The following is an 18,750-nucleotide window of genomic DNA, read 5'->3' on the forward strand; positions in this document are numbered from 1 at the left end:
TCCAAGGTAGAATAAATTTCCCTTCGTAGCTCTTTTTTGTGTGTAAGTACAGAGTAGTCACTTTTCTCACCAGGAATCTTTTTCTTATGGCCAATACCTTTTTTAGGTTCAGTACTGATTCTCAGATCTGAACACACGCTTTCGGCAAAGGTAATGCTGGCTTCGTCGATGTCCTCTCGATTACTACTTAAAAATGTCTCTAATGTTTTTAGTTTGAGTGAGCAGTCTCGAATAGACAATCCTTGTTTTTGAAGGTAGAATTGCGCATCATTAATTTCCGTTAATACAGGAGCCCAAAATCCAAGATAGGTGAGAAAATTAAAAGACTGAACAGCAACCAATAATCCACCTGCTTCAGATCTAGTCGATGAATTTTCATCTCTGCTACTTAATGTCTCCAGAGTTTGAGCAGGCAATGAATAGTGACTTCTAGAATACGTTTTTGGACACCGTAGTTTCGACCTTTCATGACCGCAGCATTATCATAGCCTTGACCCCTGCAGTCCATTATGTCTAAGCCATCCGAACGCAGTTTCTCTAGAATCATCTCAGCGATTCCAGCAGCATGCTTGTCCTTTGTGTCGATGAAGTCAATAAAAGACTCATGAACCTGCACCCCGTCATTATCCATGACAACGTACCATAAAATTTGGGAAGTTTGATCCAGCTTTGAGATGTCAGGTGTACTGTCAAAAATAATAGAGAAATATTTGGCTTGTTTTACTTGCTGTATGATTTGTTTTTTAGCGTGATCTCCCAATTTTGTAATAAATTCATTTTGTATTTGTGGAGACATGTATGTATTCGGTCTGGAACAAAGCTTAGTTCGAAGCACATGCTCCCTTAAGAGGGGATCGTACGTTGATTGTAATTTTACTAACTCTCCAGGTTTTTTTCTCTTGTATAATCAAATCTTGGGCCTTGTTGTCCATATTGTTTCCTACTCTCAGGCGAACTTCAAGTTCCCTCCAAGCTAGGGATGACTGAATGTGAGCTCTGCTGGTCTCGTGTTTTTCTATTTTCGGGAATAACCTCCACCACTCATTGAATCCATCTTTGGATTTTAATGAAGATGATGAAATCTTAACAAAAGTGGCCCCTTCACATTTAAGGAGGGAGAGGGCGGTACTTACGGCCTACGAGAGCTACAAAAGAGGCGACTCTAGACTACCCACCACAATATTAGTGCAACAGTGGAGAGAGAGGAACCGCATAAAAATACGATCGTTCCTCCACATTGCGGCCAATTTGTCAAAATCATCTGGGCTATCCACTGATAGAATTACTATTAGAAGATTTAGTACTTGCCCTCCGTGGAGGAGATTGCCGGCCCCACAAATAAACATGTCCCTTATAGGGCACGAGGGAGCCACCAAGAGGCGATTAACACCTGCCATACTCCAAAACTTGGCATCAGCTACACTAAAGTCTTACCCATCAGATGCCATTTTCTGTTATACCGATGGGTCGGTAATGAGGGACCCCGATAGAGCTGGGTGTGGGGCCCAGACCGGACAAAACCAGAGATGCCGATTTCTCCGTCTGAGCTTAAAAGGGTTTTGAGGCGCCAGCCAGACTAGTCAGTCTTGAGCACTGTTCATCATTTCGTTTACGTTACAGTATTACAATTAACTAGTTAGTAAAAAAAAAAACTCCTAGAAAACAAAGGTTAGCTTATTTAAAAATATTGACATTACAATAGAATTATTTCCAAAATTAAACTATAAGAATCATAAAGAAATGAATAAACTAAGACAATTGTCTAGAGCTAGAGTTTAGAAATATATTTGTAATCTCAATATCTAGATTAAACCAATGGACTAAACAATGATGTAAAAAAAATGGCCTATCTTCTTCTTCTTCTTTATATTACAGAGCTTTGATCAGTGTAGTAACAACATGTACCGTGTGTCCGAAATAAATCTAGTAAATTAAATTTAAACTGTTCTATACCTTACATTGTATTGAAGAAATAGTCAAGGAGATGAAACAAAATAGCGACATGACTAGTTTATAAATCGCTAGTTCATGTTTGAAATACAGTAGTTTATGTTTGTTTGTGTCCATACAATTAGTCGTTTTTACTGAAACGCTCAGGGAAATAGGAAATTAATACACACTGGGGGAATTTAGGTGCCCCTCTCCACTTGGTGCCCTGTGCGGCCCGCACCACCCGCACATTGGTAGCTACGCCACTGCCTAGACTTATCCGGAATTAATGGCTGACCATGTACGTGAGTCCATCTGGATACTGAGTAGCCAAATTTTTACCAATTTTTTACACCTTTCAAGTCAATGAACTTTTAAGTAGTAAATTAACAGGTAGTGCTTTCAATGAAGTACAGTTATAAGGATATGCTATTATTGTAGTAAACTTGAATATGCTTAACAGGGGTTGATGGCCGACCACGTACGAATTATTATAGGGTAGCAATTCTTTGTACTATAAAAAGTCAGTTGTGAACACTAGCGGATCCAGAACTTTGGAGTGGGGGGGGGCGATTTTTTCCAAACCCTAACCCTAACGCCCAGTAAACCCTAACCCTACGCATAAACGTGCATACAGCGCGCGCGCACACACACACGCACACACACACGCACACACACATATATATATATATATATATATATATATATATATATATATATATATATATATATATATAAATATGAGAATAAAAAAAGCAGCATTTCTCAATCTTCGGCGAAAACCAAAACAACTGGGGCAGCGTTATAAGGTTCTCTGGTGAAGTTCGGGGCGAAGCCCAGACGCCATAAGCGTTTTCTTGCTTTTTTCACTGCAGAAACGCATTCTCCTGACAAGTACAGCTCATTATTCATCAATGGAGTTCGGGGCGAAGCCCCGACGCCAAAAGCGTTTTCTTGCTTTTTTCACTGCAGAAACGCATTCTCCTGACAAGTACAGCTCATTATTCATCAATGGAGTTCGGGGCGAAGCCCCGACGCCAAAAGCGTTTTCTTGCTTTTTTCACTGCAGAAACGCATTCTCCTGACAAGTACAGCTCATTATTCATAAATGGAGTTCGGGGCGAAGCCCCGACGCCAAAAGCGTTTTCTTGCTTTTTTCACTGCAGAAACGCATTCTCCTGACAAGTACAGCTCATTATTCATCAATGGAGTTCGGGGCGAAGCCCCGACGCCAAAAGCGTTTTCTTGCTTTTTTCACTGCAGAAACGCATTCTCCTGACAAGTACAGCTCATTATTCATCAATGGAGTTCGGGGCGAAGCCCCGACGCCAAAAGCGTTTTCTTGCTTTTTTCACTGCAGAAACGCATTCTCCTGACAAGTACAGCTCATTATTCATAAATGGAGTTCGGGGCGAAGCCCCGACGCCAAAAGCGTTTTCTTGCTTTTTTCACTGCAGAAACGCATTCTCCTGACAAGTACAGCTCCTTATTCATAAATGGAGTTCGGGGTGAAGCCCCGACGCCAAAAGCGTTTTCTTGCATTCTTCATTGCAGAAACGCATTCTCCTGACATCTACAACTCATTACCCATAAGATTGCATTTGGCATTAAAGAATAGGTATGGGGCGACTCGATATAAGAATTTAATTTATAGTATATATAAATTATATTAGTGACAGATTTTTTTAATTTTGTAATTTCTTAACTATAATACAAAAAGAAAAAGTATTGATTTGTCCGATGGGGGAAATGCGATTGCATGTATCGCCCCTCCCACCTGGTACAACCCTTTTTCATTTAAATTTTCTAATGATACAATTTGAGATTAGAGTGTGGTACGACATATTTACAATGGGTCACATATCAATACGTAGTTTATATTATATAGATATTCAACTAATTTTATTCACAAACTATGATTCTCCACAAAAATAGGACCGCCCCCCCCCCAGCACTCAGAGGGCTAGAGTGGGGAGGGCAGTACTTGCAATCGCCCCCCCTCACCCCACCGAATCGGCCAAAATACCAGAAAGGGAGCGACATAATATAAAATTTAGATATTAATTCAACTAATTTTGTTCACAAACTATGATTTCTCAATAAAAACGGACCGCCCCCCCCCCCACTCAAAGGGTTTAGGTGGGAAGGACAGAAGAGGTATTCGTCCCCTCCCCCCACCAATCGGCAAACAGTGAACGACATAATATAAAGATCGTGTTAACAAAAAGGTTTTAGAAAAAGGAAATAAACTATAAACCATTTTTATTAGAAACCCGTGAGTCTAGTACTTACATTAGTTCATTTTTAAATATCCGGCTGCATAAGATGAGAACCGAATCTAGATGTTTGTTCCAGAGACGAATTACATAGCATGGGTTTCAAAAGCTTCATCACTGAAAAGGTTTGTCCTTATCGTTAATACTTGTTTTGTGGTGAGATTTTGTCTGTCTGGGCACTTGACACGTCGTAGATTTTTACCAATTACTTTTTCTCGACTTTTAATTGTCACGAGAAAGTCTAACGGCTTCAACAGCATGCTTCTTTTTAGGACGGATTTCTCCCATCATTGCTAGCAAGCACTTTTCTTATGCATTAGCCCTCGGAAAATAGCTTTATATCTCTACTTACAATGTAACTCTGTAGCTGGCCTTACAGCCCTCTCATTTTCTAGTCCTCCACTGATTAGGTGTTATCTAAAAGTTGCGCCTTAAACCAAGAATTCTGCCTTATTTATTTATGCGTTTAGTTTCATAAAGCTGTTAAATGTTATGTTCTTTAAAAAGAGCGACTCTTTCTTTATTAAACTAACATATTGGCTTAGTATCGGTACCAATCCATTTACTCTAAGGTAAGGAAAGATGTTTTTTCTAACTTTTTTTTTTGTGAAGAAGGAATTTTCTACACTTTGTGTCGACGTGTCCGCGGGCCGGATTTAATCACGTCGAGGGTCGGATGTGGACCGCGGGCTGTATTTTGAGCATCACTGATCTACAACATTCCCACATTGAATTTAACACTAATAACCTTTATTTCAGATCAATCAGCAATAGTAGGCGTTTTCAATACAATGGAAAAACTTGAAATTCTGCAACGACAAACAAGATGTGTTTGGGTAAATTTTAGAATAGGTGCTCTTTATTCAACTGTACTTGTGTGGGCGCCTATTGATTTTGAAGAAATTTACACTTACGACAAACACGGGAAACTATTTAGAAAAGGTAGACAACGTAATTATCATTAATTTAAACTAGTACTTCTGCCTAAAAAAGTAGTGTATGTTTTATAATTTTCAAATAAACGTAAACCAAATGAATTTGCTCAACTTTTTTTTTTATCCAAATAATATCATCTATGTTTGTCGTAAAAAAATCACTTTTAATATATACAATTCGTTGTAACTTTCATGCAAAGAATCGAGTCTAAAAAATGATTTTTCTCATAAACTTTTTTGTACTGTTTTTTTTTTGTGTTATGACTACATTGCCAATTATAATTGTGTCTGTTTTCGCTATTTTAGTGCCTCTTTAAAATTATTTTTTTTTACAAATATACCATACGTTAAAAAAGTTTATAAAAAACAGTATCTTTAAATTTGTTGAGGTATGGAAACGGTATTGTATATATATATATATAGTTCCCAGTCACTTCATCCCTGGTCCCTTTATCCCCGGTCAATTCATCCCCTGGTTATTTCATCCCCTGTTATTTTCATCATCTTAACATTTTATCTAACAAATAGTAATTGTAAAAATCATAAAATGAGCAATATTTAATACTAGTCGACCGGCGGCGTAGAATACGCCGCTATTTTGCAGGTCCAACCTAAGGCCACTGCTACCTATGCGACAGCAGTGGGCCCAGCACTTTTATAGGACCTACGCTATTTTAAGTGTATAAATTATTAATTTAAATCATTTTATAACTTATAACGGATTTCCCTCGGCCTCCTTTTGATTTAACAGGAGGTCCTGGAAATCTCCTGATATTGTAAAATATACGAAAAAGTCCTGGAAATATCCGGAAATTATTAAAATCTTTTGAAAACGCATACCAATCTCCTGAAATATACAAACAAAAAAATTGTCTTTTTTTTTTACTCTTACATTACCCAGGATAACTCCCTCGGTCCGAGTTGCAAAAATAAAAGAGTGATCTTTCCATCGTGTCCAAACTCTGAGCGTGCTCTGTCGCTTCGATAGTTACTACAGAGTAGATTACTCCCAGCAAGGTTGTTAACGCCGGAAGTGGTAATGGTCTTAAGCCCATCATTACCTATAAAGTACTTCCAATGGCATGCGTCTCAAATAGCCTCTGACAACCAGTCCAACTCCTGGCCTTCACGTGTGGCTCAGTTACTGAGCCTGGCGGAACCGTTACCACAGACAGGAGAAGGGATAAAGGCGAGCAACTGGCGCCTAAACCAGTAAGCTTCGAGCAGGAGGGGCTCGTTAGCCTTGGTTGGCTACCTATCTAGGAGAAGGAAAACTCTGAATCCAAACCTCCGCTGCCCTGCGGCTATACCCAAACACGGGAAAGGCTTCGGGAGACAACCCTGAGGAAAAATCAGGAGCTGGTGACCCTTAGGCAGACTGTGGCACACCGTGCTACAGCCTGGCAGATCCTGCGGCGCTACTGATCCCAAACTATATTGGATACTCCGTTCCTTTGGTCACATCTGCGCAGAGAGGGAGGAACTGCTGTGTGGGCGACATCGTTCCGACCATAAACATTGCCCTGGCTTTCATCTCACTTATTCAAAGCCCTAACCCAAAAAAAACTGGAGAGGACACTCCAGCTTCGCCTTTGGCCAAACACGGGAAGTGGCAGTCACCGGTTATAAGCTCAAATGCTCAATTGACGTAGAGCAGGGCGCCAGGGGCCACGTTCGTTGGTGGGAGGGATCCTAGGATTCCAATGGACAGCTGTTAAGCTAGAGACGCTACACTTAATAACTATAAACGACACCAACACTATAACGCCAGATTCATTAGTCCATTTATTTACACACCCTCATAGTACGAGGTTACACACAACACCAAGGGGAATAACTCTACATACTAATAACAAACACATACACATAAAACAATTTCTTTTTTTTTCTTTCTTTCATTTTTTCATTCATTCCCTTCGTCATTCATTCAAATCTTTATTTCTTTCTTTCTTTCATTGTATTTTGAAGGCTAAGTAAAACTGAGCATATAGGCTACATAAGAAAACAAAACTAGATGATAGTACCTCTGACTACCTCGAAATATATTTTTTTAAAAGATGGAGAACTTTGCAAGTGTCCTTGTCTACTATATACAATTCAATCTTCTCAAACATCAAGGAGAATGTGTATAGTAGGATTAAAGAAAAAAAAAGTCAACTTTAAAAAAGAAATGTAGCACTGTCTGGATTGTTGAGAGTTGCCTTAGCATTGCATTCAATAAAACTTTTACAGCAAATTTTTACAAATCAAAATAATAAATTTTATGTATGCATAATGTAATAGTGTAGGCTACGAACATCAATGAAATACAAAAAATGACATGCTATTAGACCTAAACATGTAAATGAATAGATTTGAGCAGTATATGTCAAATGGTAAGAGGAGTATTCTGGAGAGAAATAATCTAATTGTAGTACGTCTTCTGACAGTGTGTGTTCATTAAAGAAATATATCAAAATTTGAACAAAATGAAAACAAAATACTGGTATCATAACAATGAGAGAAACAAAAATACGGTGTATCATGTTCCATAATATACGAATAATTGTTAATAAGAAACACCCAAATTTCAGCCAGTCTTCTTTATGTGCCCGTCTCAACTGATCAGCATTGATATTTGGTGTTAGGTAATGCAGGCCTTGGTCACTGAACACGTCGATTCCTGTACCTTCGTATCTGGTCAAACATTGGCTGTAAGTTGAAAACTACTTAACTGTCAAACTGTGCACATAGAATGGAGTCAATGGGTTGTCGACATGGGGTTGATAAGACTAGAAATATAATAAAATGTCCTAAGGATTGGGGGGGGGGTAAAACACTAGGTATGGAGCCATACATCCTAAGAATGTAGGGCTTAAAAGACGCCATGAATGGAGTCAATTGTTCTGAGGATGTTATGGTTGTAAGCTGCCAAACCAAACGACTTGTGTTGTCAGACGTCACCTTGTTTCTTCACTGTTTCTGTATTCTCTGATGGTCACGTTGCAAGTGTAGATAGAATCTTTTTGTTGGTGGTGTAGGCATTCACCAGAAATACACATAGTCTAATACGCCCAGGTTTCAAAGAACGTTCTTCCCACACAGAGAAGATGAAATGTTGACTATGTTCTGGAGTCTGATCAAATGGAGTGGGAAAATGTTGACTATGTTCTGCAGTCGGATCAAATGGAGTGGGAAAATGTTGACTATGCTCTGGAGTCTGATCAAATGGAGTACGGTAACAAGACTGGGGGGGGGGGAGTGGAACTGTTAACAAACAATCTGCGCTGTTGCAGTGCTGTTTTCAAACTTGACGCGCATCGTATGAATCAATAGTGACTCAAAGGCGATACGAGAAAGTAATACCAGTTGTCAAGGAAAACAATGTCTCTAAACACAGCAAACTTGTGACTAGAGCAGATAGATTCACATTGTATCAGACTAACACACAATTGTTTCCTTCTGGTGGCTAGATCAAAGGTCACTAAGTCAAATTATTCTGCCTAATACTTCGACACAGGTATGTTCCCTTTGTTGTTGTTTTTTTTCAGTAACAGGAACTGAAAGTAGTCTCCACACACACGCAGTCAGCTACAGTAGGATTATAACTCTCTCTTTGACCGTGACCTTGAAGAAGTATTGTCCAAACAATACTAGCAGCTCTACTACACAAGCGTAACTTCAAATTAGTGCAGGTCAGCCTTGAATTTCTCCACCACTGTCAATCATAAAACAATTCATCGCTATACTGGAGCGTGCACTGCCCTCATAACCTCGTTGTAAAATCTTTCTCTCTGTGGTATCCAGTAAACGGACATGTTCCCTTTTCGTCCACTACAACTTTGAGCGTCTCTGTCAGATTCTCCCAGCTGTCTTGACATTTAGACAAAAGATGTCTATATGACCCACAAGATATGCATCTCAAAACATTTCCATCACGACCTAATGTGTTTAAACCTTTCTTTCTTGGCTGTAGATTTCAACTGCTCTTTATCTCGTCTTTCAAAACTCTTGAAGTTTCACGTCTGCTGTGGTTCAACTGTTGTTCACCTCGTCTTCCCAAACTGCTCAACGGTTCATGTTCCTTGTAGCCAGCCGCCAATAAAGCCTCCTCATTCTCAGACAAACACATTGGCCCAAGTTTGATACAGGCATCGAACTTTTTCCCTTTACTAACTTCTCCTTTGAACTTTCTAAGAGATGCCTTTGCTTCTTCATACAGCGTCTCTCGACTAGCAAAGTTCATACCTGTCAGAACTAGCATCTTCTCAGTTTGCGTAATTCTTGCCTTTCTGAGAAGCTTGAAGGCCAGAATCTCAGGTACCATTTTCATTCGTTTCTGTTTTAATCTCCTATACTTTGTATCAAATTCTGAGATAAAATCATGTATGAATTGATTTTCCCTTTGCCTGAAGTTTTCAAAATCATCAAATTTATCAATACTGTCTGCCAGGTCGTCTTTAGCCAAGTTTGTATCAAGAAACTTCAACAGATTCTTGAAACCTTCCTGACACTTGAGCTCCGACAGCTCTAATTGCTTAAATACCTTCTCTCTTATCCTTGACTCACTGCCTTGTGGTAATGAAAGGGCTACGGCTATCGCTCTTTTCTCTTTCTTTAGCTCTGTGATTTCATTCCAAGCTAGCAGTTCTTTCTTATATAATTCATAAGACATATCTTTCAAAAAGGATGGAATCTCAATTCTTGTAGCCATTATCGCTTTAAATAGGATCAACTAAGTAAATACCTTTACTTACACGCTCCGCTACCACTTGTTAAGCTAGAGACGCTACACTTAATAACTATAAACGACACCAACACTATAACGCCAGATTCATCAGTCCATTTATTTACACACCCTCACAGAACGAGGTTACACACAACACTGTGATATGAACTTTCTTACCAAGGTGAATAACTCTACATACTAATAACAAACATATACACATAAAACACAATGTTAACAACAGCTACCGCCCGCCTCAAGCTGGACAGCCCCCAGCCAATAAGGTGATGTCTCGTCATGCCTGTCTTCCTCGTTTGGGTACACGAGGATAGGACAAAATCTGAAAAGCAGCACAAAGCCAATGTACCAGTCGACATGAAGAAAAAAAAGAGGAGCTCCACTCTTAAACTGGGCACATAGAATGTGCGTACTGTACAAACTGGACTTAATGAAAACCTACCAGTTATAGAAGATGTCAGAAAATCTGCAATAAACGATGAACTGTCCAGGCTCAAAGTAGACATTGCCGCCCTTCAGAAAACTGGTTTAGCTGACTCTGGTTCAATCAAAGAAAAAGACTACTCCTTCTTCTGGCGAGGCAAAGCCGAAAGTGAAGTAAGGGAACATGGCGTTGGTTTCGCACTTAAGAACACACTGCTGAACACAATAGAGCTGAAGTGCAACGGTTCAGAAAGACTCCTATCACTACGCCTTAACACATCTATTGGACATGTAACTTAGATATGTGCCTACGCTCCTACTCTGAGTTCCACACCAGAGGCCAAAGATATGTTTTATGACAACCTTTCGTTTGCTCTTTCGTCTGCTCTTAGCGAGATCCCAACTACGGAACAGGTTATCATCCTCGGCGACCTCAATGCACGCGTTGGATCTGACAACTCTGCATGGGACAGCTGTTTTGGGCGTTTTGGTGTCGGAAAAGTAAATGAAAATGGACAAAGGCTCCTCGAGGTTTGCTCACTACACTCCCTCTACGTCACTAATACCTATTTCAACACTAAACCACAGCACAGAGTATCTTGGCGGCACCCTCGCTCCAAACGCTGGAACCAACTAGACCTAATCATGGTAAGACAAAAGTGCTTAAAATTTGTCAAGCTTACCAGGTGCTATCACAGTGCAGACTGCGACACAGATCACTCCTTGGTATGTTGTAAGATCAATCTTCTCCCCCAAAAAATTCCACCATACCAAGCATATCGGATGTAAGCAAGATGTGTCACCCTTATCTCCAGATACAGTTTGCGGAATATTTTGAACGCGAGTATAAAAATATCTCTGAAAATACACGAACAGAAAAATGGGAACACCTCAAGTCCACCATACAAAAGACTTCCCTGGAAATCTTTGCAAGAAAAATTACAAAACAAAATGATTGGTTCTACTCTAAAGCAGTTATTATAGTACCTGCCATTAGAGCAAAGAGAGATGCACTCGCTACTTACAAGGCAAAACCTACCCAACGCAACCTGCTAAACCTGAAAGAAGCTAGAGCCAATGCACAGAGGACAGCAAGGATCTGTGCCAATGAATACTGGGTAGAGCTCAGTGAGAGTATTCAGCTCGCAGCCCAAGTGGGCAACATAAGAGTGTACGAAGGAATCAAAAAGGCTCTCGGACTCTCCCAAAACAAGACAGCACCTCTGAAATCAACCACTAGGGAAACTATCACAGACAAGTGCCAACAAATGCACAGATGGGTTGAAAATTACTCTGAGCTCTACGCCACCACAAGCTCAGTCTCTGACTCAGCCCTTAAGGCTATCATAGAATTACCCACAATGAACGAGCTAGATGAAACACCCACCCTTTCATAGCTCAACAAAGCCATAGAAAACATTGCTGCCCGCAAAGCACCCAGATGCGATGGTATCCCCCCAGATCTTCTAAAACAATGCAAAACTACTCTAATCTAACCTCAACATGAACTGCTTTGCAAATGTTGGCAAGAAGGTGCTGTGCCACAAGACCTGCGGGATGCTAAAATCATTACACTGTATAAAAACAAAGGTGACAGAAGAGACAGCAACTATTACAGGGGAATCTCCCTCTTAAGTATTGTAGGCAAAGTCTTTGCTCGAGTGATACTTCCCAGGCTACAAAACTCGCTGATCGGGTCTATCCAGAATCACAATGCGGCTTTCGCTCAGGGAGATTCACGATTGACATGATTTTCTCCATCCGCCAACTTCAGGAAAAGTGCAGAGAACAAAGGATGCCTTTGTATATTGCGTTTATTGACCTGACAAAGGCCTTCGATCTAGTTAGCAGAGATGGCCTCTTTAAAATTTTACAGATAATAGGCTGTCCACTCAAGCTACAAAATGTAGTCATATCTTTTCACCAAAATATGATGGGTACAGTGCAATTCAACGGTGCCAGCTCTGAAAGTTTTAGTATAAACAGTGGAGTTAAACAAGGATGTGTCCTGGCCCCAACCCTCTTTGGAATACTATTTTCACTGCTAATCCACAACGCGTTTGACAAATCCACTGAAGGCATCTATCTCCATTCCAGATTTGATGACAAACTCCTAAATATTGCCAGACTGAGGGCCAAAACTAAAATCAGAGCCACCCTCGTAAAAGATATGCTATTCGCGGATGACGCAGCGGTAGTGGCACACACGCAAGAGGAACTTCAGTCACTAATGTCCCGCTTCTCTCAGGCCTGTAAAGAATATGGCTTGACTATTAGCACGAAGAAAACAAATGTTATGGGACCACCTGCTACAGCACCACCCTCCATTCTCATAGACTATAACAAGCAGGACGCCGTAAACGAATTCTGCTATCTGGGTTCCACAATTACAGATGACCTGTCTCTAGAAGAGGAGATAAAAAAATGCATAGGGAAGGCTGCCTCGACATTCGCTAGACTCAGACCAAAAGTTTGGGAAATTCATAAGCTAACTACGGTGATCAAAATGAAAGTCTACAAGGCATGCGTTATGACTACACTGTTGTATCGCAGTGAATCATGGACCACCTACGCAAAGCAAAGAGAAAACTGAACTCGTTCTATTTGAAATGTCTCCGTAGGATCTTGAATGTCACTTGGAAAGAAAAAGTGTGCAATATTGAGATCCTTGCGCGATCAGGTATTCCAAGCTTCTTTACAGCCCTCAGACAACGCCGTTTACGCTGGTTTGGACATGTTCGCCGGATGGAGGACAAGCGCACCCCGAAAGTCATCCTCTATGGTCAACTCGCGACTGGCACAAGAAAAACTGGTCGCCCCCACCTCCGTTACATAGATGTAATAAAACGTGACCTCAAATCAGTGAACATCAATACTGACAATTTGGAAGACATAGCACTAGACCGCAACAGGTGGAGAGAGACAGTGACCAAAAAAGCTATGGACAGTGAAAGTACATGGTTCTCAGCTCAGGAAGAAAAACGCACTATCCGAAAAACGGCCAGCTCCTCTACCACCGAAGAAAAAGCCACCTTAACCTGCGCTATCTGTGGACGGGAGTGTCTCTCCAAAATAGGGCTCCACAGCCACATGAGGAAGTGTGCTCTGAGATGAACAATAGTCGTTCTACGACTGAAGGAGGCCAATGAATCCGCAGAGTGATCTTTCCTTTACTCCTTACTACTCGATTAAACTGTTGAGGGAAGAAGAGAATTATATATATAGATAGTCATTTTTTATTTAAATGACAAAAAGTATAACACATTAGATACGAATACCATTAAAATTAAATTCTATTAAAAACTAAAACAATTTTAACGTGTTGTGGCACGGTTACTATATGTGGTCAACCGTGAAACACGGTCAAGTGTTAGGTGCCTGGAAGTTAAGGGACTTGCGAGAAGTCGCGAGTGTGTTGTAAACAAGAAGAAGGAAAAAACATCTAGTGAAGTTGGTTGTATAGAAATGTTATCCTTGTACATACGTTATTATTTAATTCTTTACAATTAAAGGCATTTTACAATTAAAGGAACTTGTTTCTTCACAACTGGCGACCACGACGAGTTACGACGAGGCACAATTAAGTGAAAATGTCGATGTACAAAATATTTAGGAAAGCGGGCAAAGAAAATGGCCTGCGAGGTGAAGAACTTGAAAAGTTCATAACACTGAAAATAACACAGGAGAAGAAAAGGAAGAAAGAAGATTTAATAGGGAAGAAGTCAAAAAAAAAGAAGAAGATATTAGAAGGAAGGAAATCTTACAACTAGAACTAAAACTTAAAGAGAAGAAAGACAAAGAACAGCAAAATGAAAAGGAGGAACACTTTGACAAATACAAACAATTGAACAGAATGTCTCCATTGGACGAGCGCCAGAATGAGTGCATTGACTCATATCTACTGAGAATTGAAGACATGGCAACAGCCTGCAACCTCCCAAAGTCAGAATGGACAAGAAGCCTCATGGGGCGTTTGAAATAGAAAGCTATGAATATCTGCATACAAATGAGAAAAATAGAAATAAAAGATTACGTGGCAGTAAAGGAGGCTTTGCTGAGGCAATTTGGCTCCACAAGTTACGAATACCGAAGGAGATTAAAAGAGTCGACACCTCTGGTGAACGACGATCCACAAATATTCGTCACCAACTTGTTGATTTACTTCGATCGATGGATAGACCTGTCAAAAGTGGATCACAAATATGAAACCCTCAGAGAACACATCATAATGGACGCTGTAATGGAAGCTTACTATAATAATGTGCAAAATACGTCACGGAGCGAGAACCAAAGACCATCAGCAGCCTGATAGCACAACTAAGGCAGTATAAGGCTGCACACCGAAGGGAAGTGTTAGCAAGAGAGAACCCAACTGCGGCATCAGCTTTTATGGTGAATAACGCTGCGAGAATGCGGACTCCAAGCCCTCTATATAGAAGAGAGAACACAGATAAGAGCCCAACATATACATATAGAAAGGGAAAAGATGAAGAAAGGAGCCCTACATATAGATATCGAAGAGAGAAAGATGAAGAAATGAGCCCAACATATGGATATCGAAGAGAGAACGCAGATAAGAGCCCAACATACACATATAAGAAAGACACAGCTAAGAGCCCAACCTATACATATAGAAGTGGAAAAGAGGAAGAAAACAGCCCAACATATACCTACAAGGAACGAGAATATCAATGTTATCAGCAAAGAGTTCGTTTCCAATGTCAAATTTGCGGTAGAACAAACCAAACTAGACACTTGCTTCTACAACCGACGCTATAAAGATTGGAACAACAGACCGAGAGATCAAGCATTCTCTGCCACGCTAATAAACTGCAGGTATAACCAGGCTTCATGGAAGAACATATGACCAACTGTACGATACAGGCGCAACCGCAATTTTAGTCGCAAAATATTACGTCAACTCTGTCACAGTCTTAGTTGACATTGCATGATCTAAAGTTCACGTCATGTTAATAGTTTAAAAGACACGTGAAATTCCTGATGTAGAAAACAGGAAGTAGGATGAATAAAGTTGACTTAGAGGTCAGTCGAGTCAAGTCAAGTTGCTCCCGGTACAGGAAGGTTGGACGTTTCCTCCTGGACTGGTGGATATGTATGCATATAGCATGAGAGTCGAAGGACTAGTCATTGTTGATTAATAATATTTGAGAGTTGATTTCATAATGTGCTTATTGGATATTAAGGTATTATTCGTATTTCAATGGATATCTATAGTTGAAGCTCCAGTGTCACTAGTAGTAATTGTTCTTATTGTTACCCGCTGAGATGCGGACGTGATTGATACTTTTGATACCGCTGTTATGCGGATGCGGATAGGATTATTATTTCTTGACTTGTAGCACTAACAAGGAGTGCAGTATATTATTATTATGTTGTAAATAAAATCTTCATGTTGTCTGCTGAACGGACTTGAGTCAGTCGTATAGTGTTTGTCTCGTCATGTGTCTAGAGTACTTCAGGAAGTAAGAACCCAGTATTACACCATTCAATCAGTCTCTAATATTCAACCTGTCATTTACAAACTCACAAGAGTTCACCGTAAGAAGACAAGACTGTGTTGGTTACACTGACCAAGTAACTACACATCTGGTAGCACCTATCAACATACACACACCGTTCATCAGAGGTTTTAGTACTAGATAATAAGCCTGACAACATTGGTCTTATCATTGGTTACCTCAAAGGCTCTAAACCTTGCACAGTAGAAGAATTGAACAAGTGGAAAGAAAATTATACACAGAAATGCTCTATGGTTACTACAAGAGCTCAGAAGAAAGCAAAAGTGCTAAATACAAACGATAAGATACAAGTTCCTTATAACAATGAAAATGAAAATACAGAAACAGAAAATAATGATATGATAAGTGATAATCAAGTACATGAACCGACTGAAATCTTCATAGAAAGTCAAGACCCATTACATATTAAAATAGAAAAGGAACAGAAAAATGTTCCAGATCTAATAAAACTCATAGATAGTGAAGCTCCACCAAGGCGAGGTTTAATCAAGATAGGCGAAGAGGATGCCTATGTGAGAGAAATTCATCTCAAAGCATGCAAGACACAGCAATTGCTAATTCCAAAGAAATATAGAGCAATAATTTTAAAGCTTGCACATGTCACCCCATTTGCCGGACATATGGGAGTAAAGAGAATATTAAAACATTAAATAGAATCTTGAATGAATTTTTTGGGCTAAAATTACGCAAGAAGTCAATGCCTGTATAAAATCTTGCCTTATTTGCCAAATACATGGAACAAAGGGAACATATATGCAAGCTCCCTTACAAACAACGGACTTAAGTGAAATGCCATTTGAGAAGATAGCTGTAGATATTATTGGATTCATCCAGTAATATCCGGTAGAGGCCATCGCTATATACTGACTGTTGTAGACATGTGTACACGGTCTCCAGAAGCCGTACCATTGAAAATAATTTCTTTCGAAGATGTAGGAGACGCACTAACAGCAATATTTGCAAGAACAGGTTACCCTTGCATAATAGGCCTACTGAGCAATCAACTCACTCAGTTTAAATCAAATGTATTGGCACAGTTTTGCAAAACTCTTAATATTAAACAACAATTTTGTGTCCGTTTTCACACCCAAACGAATGGGATGTGCGAACGCCTGAAATCAACTCTGAAAACAATGCTGAACAAGGTAGCACATGACAACCCAACAGACTTGGACCAGATGATCAACCCCATACTGTTCGCCTACAGAGAAGTACCACACACAACAACGAAATGCTCTATGGCTCACCTGTTAGAGGACCCATGCAACTATACAGAGACTTTCTAGTTAATAGGAACATAAAACACGACGTACTCACAGGATACGATTTTGTTATTAAAACAAGACAAAATATAATCAAAGCAAGCGAAACTGTCCAAAAGCAAGCAAATAAAGAGAAACCAGATTTATTGAGAAAGCTAAATCAGGGCCGAAAGTTAAGAACACTACAAGTTGATGATAATGTCATGGTTTTGCTGCCTGACAGAAATAACCAGCTATTTATAAAATGACAGGGCCAATTGCAGATCACAAAGGTGATTTCGAAGGTCGACTACAGCATAAACATAAGTGGCCGAGATAAAGTATTTCACATCAATTTGCTGAAGCTGTACATGCCCAGACCATTTACTCTTTCAACGACCCTAAGAATGACACGCAAGACAGTCAGAGAGTCATGATGACAGAAACAATAGAGGAAACAGATGAATTACCATGCCCAGTTGTGAAAATGTGAAAGATATGGACACATCACACCTCCAGTATCCAGTTAAGCAAGATAGTAATAAACTGCTAGCTCAATGGGCTCCAATATTCACAGACCAACCGGGTACCAACCGGGTAGAACGACTGCCATAAAACACACTATCCAACTGACTGATACAAAGCCCACAAGAGCCAAACCATATCCAGTTTCCCTACACCATGAAGAGATACTGAAAAGGGAAATTGAAACGCTTTTAAAAATGGGAATAATAGATACATCTACATCTCCATACTCAGCTCCAGCAGTCCTAGTGAAACAAAAGGAAACAACCGGATAGATGTGCCTATGTCTTAGACTACCGGAAACTAAACACCATTACAGTGAAAGATGCTTATCCAATGCCTAACATAGAGAACATTATACCTAAACTTAGAGGTGCAATAACTTCACTACTCTTGACGTAGCCAGAGGTTATTTGCAAATTCCACTAAAGGAAGATTCTAAGCCACTTACAGCATTCACTACTTCATTTGGCTGTTACTAATGGAATTGCATCAGCTTCGGCTTAGTAACCACCTACTACCTTCAACAAAATGATGGCAAAATATATTAGGAAAAATACCATATGTCCTTTTCTATCTTGATGGCATATGTGTCTTCCACAACACATTAGAAGAAAACGTTTCTGGTCTGCAACAAGTATTCCAGATACTACAAGACATAGGGCTTACAATAAAACCTAGTAAAGTTAAAATCGCCAGAACAGACATTGAATTTCTAGGGCACAGAATACAGCAAAATACTATCAGACCACTACAAGACAACATAGGCAAGATACTTAAATTAACAATACCTACCACAAAGGGACAAGTCCGAAGCATCTTAGGCTTATGTAATTACTATAGACGGTTCCTGGCAAATTTCACAAGTATTACACAACCTCTTAATGAACTGACAAAAAAGGCATGCCATATAAGATCACATGGAGCTCCAGACTACAGCAATGCCTACAAAGCATTAAAAGTGCATTCTCAGACGACATAGTACCCCAGCTTCCAGACATCAGAAACCCTTTCTACTTGGCAACAGATGCATCCCCCACAGCAGTGGAAGGAACCTTAATGCAGAAGTGTGACGCAACGCTACGACCAGTCTACTACATTAGCAGAAAGCTATACGCAGCAGACCAAAAATACTCCACAATAGAATTAAAGCTTTAG

The 18,750-nt window shown here is 39.9% G+C and overlaps 1 protein-coding gene across 3 annotated transcripts in view; it reads left to right on the plus strand.

The window, feature by feature from the left end:
• LOC106072517 (uncharacterized) overlaps positions 1–18,750 on the plus strand; it is a 100,205-nt gene that overhangs the window by 75,791 nt on the left and 5,664 nt on the right. For all 3 annotated transcript variants that reach the window (XM_013232899.2, XM_056021096.1, XM_013232901.2), the window contains one exon: positions 4,965–5,147. In XM_013232899.2, the coding sequence (XP_013088353.2) occupies positions 4,965–5,147 (183 nt within the window). The remainder of the gene's footprint in view (positions 1–4,964; positions 5,148–18,750) is intronic.

The sequence above is a fragment of the Biomphalaria glabrata genome, chromosome 2 (assembly GCF_947242115.1).
Source record: "Biomphalaria glabrata chromosome 2, xgBioGlab47.1, whole genome shotgun sequence".
NCBI classification, from domain to species: domain Eukaryota; kingdom Metazoa; phylum Mollusca; class Gastropoda; family Planorbidae; genus Biomphalaria; species Biomphalaria glabrata.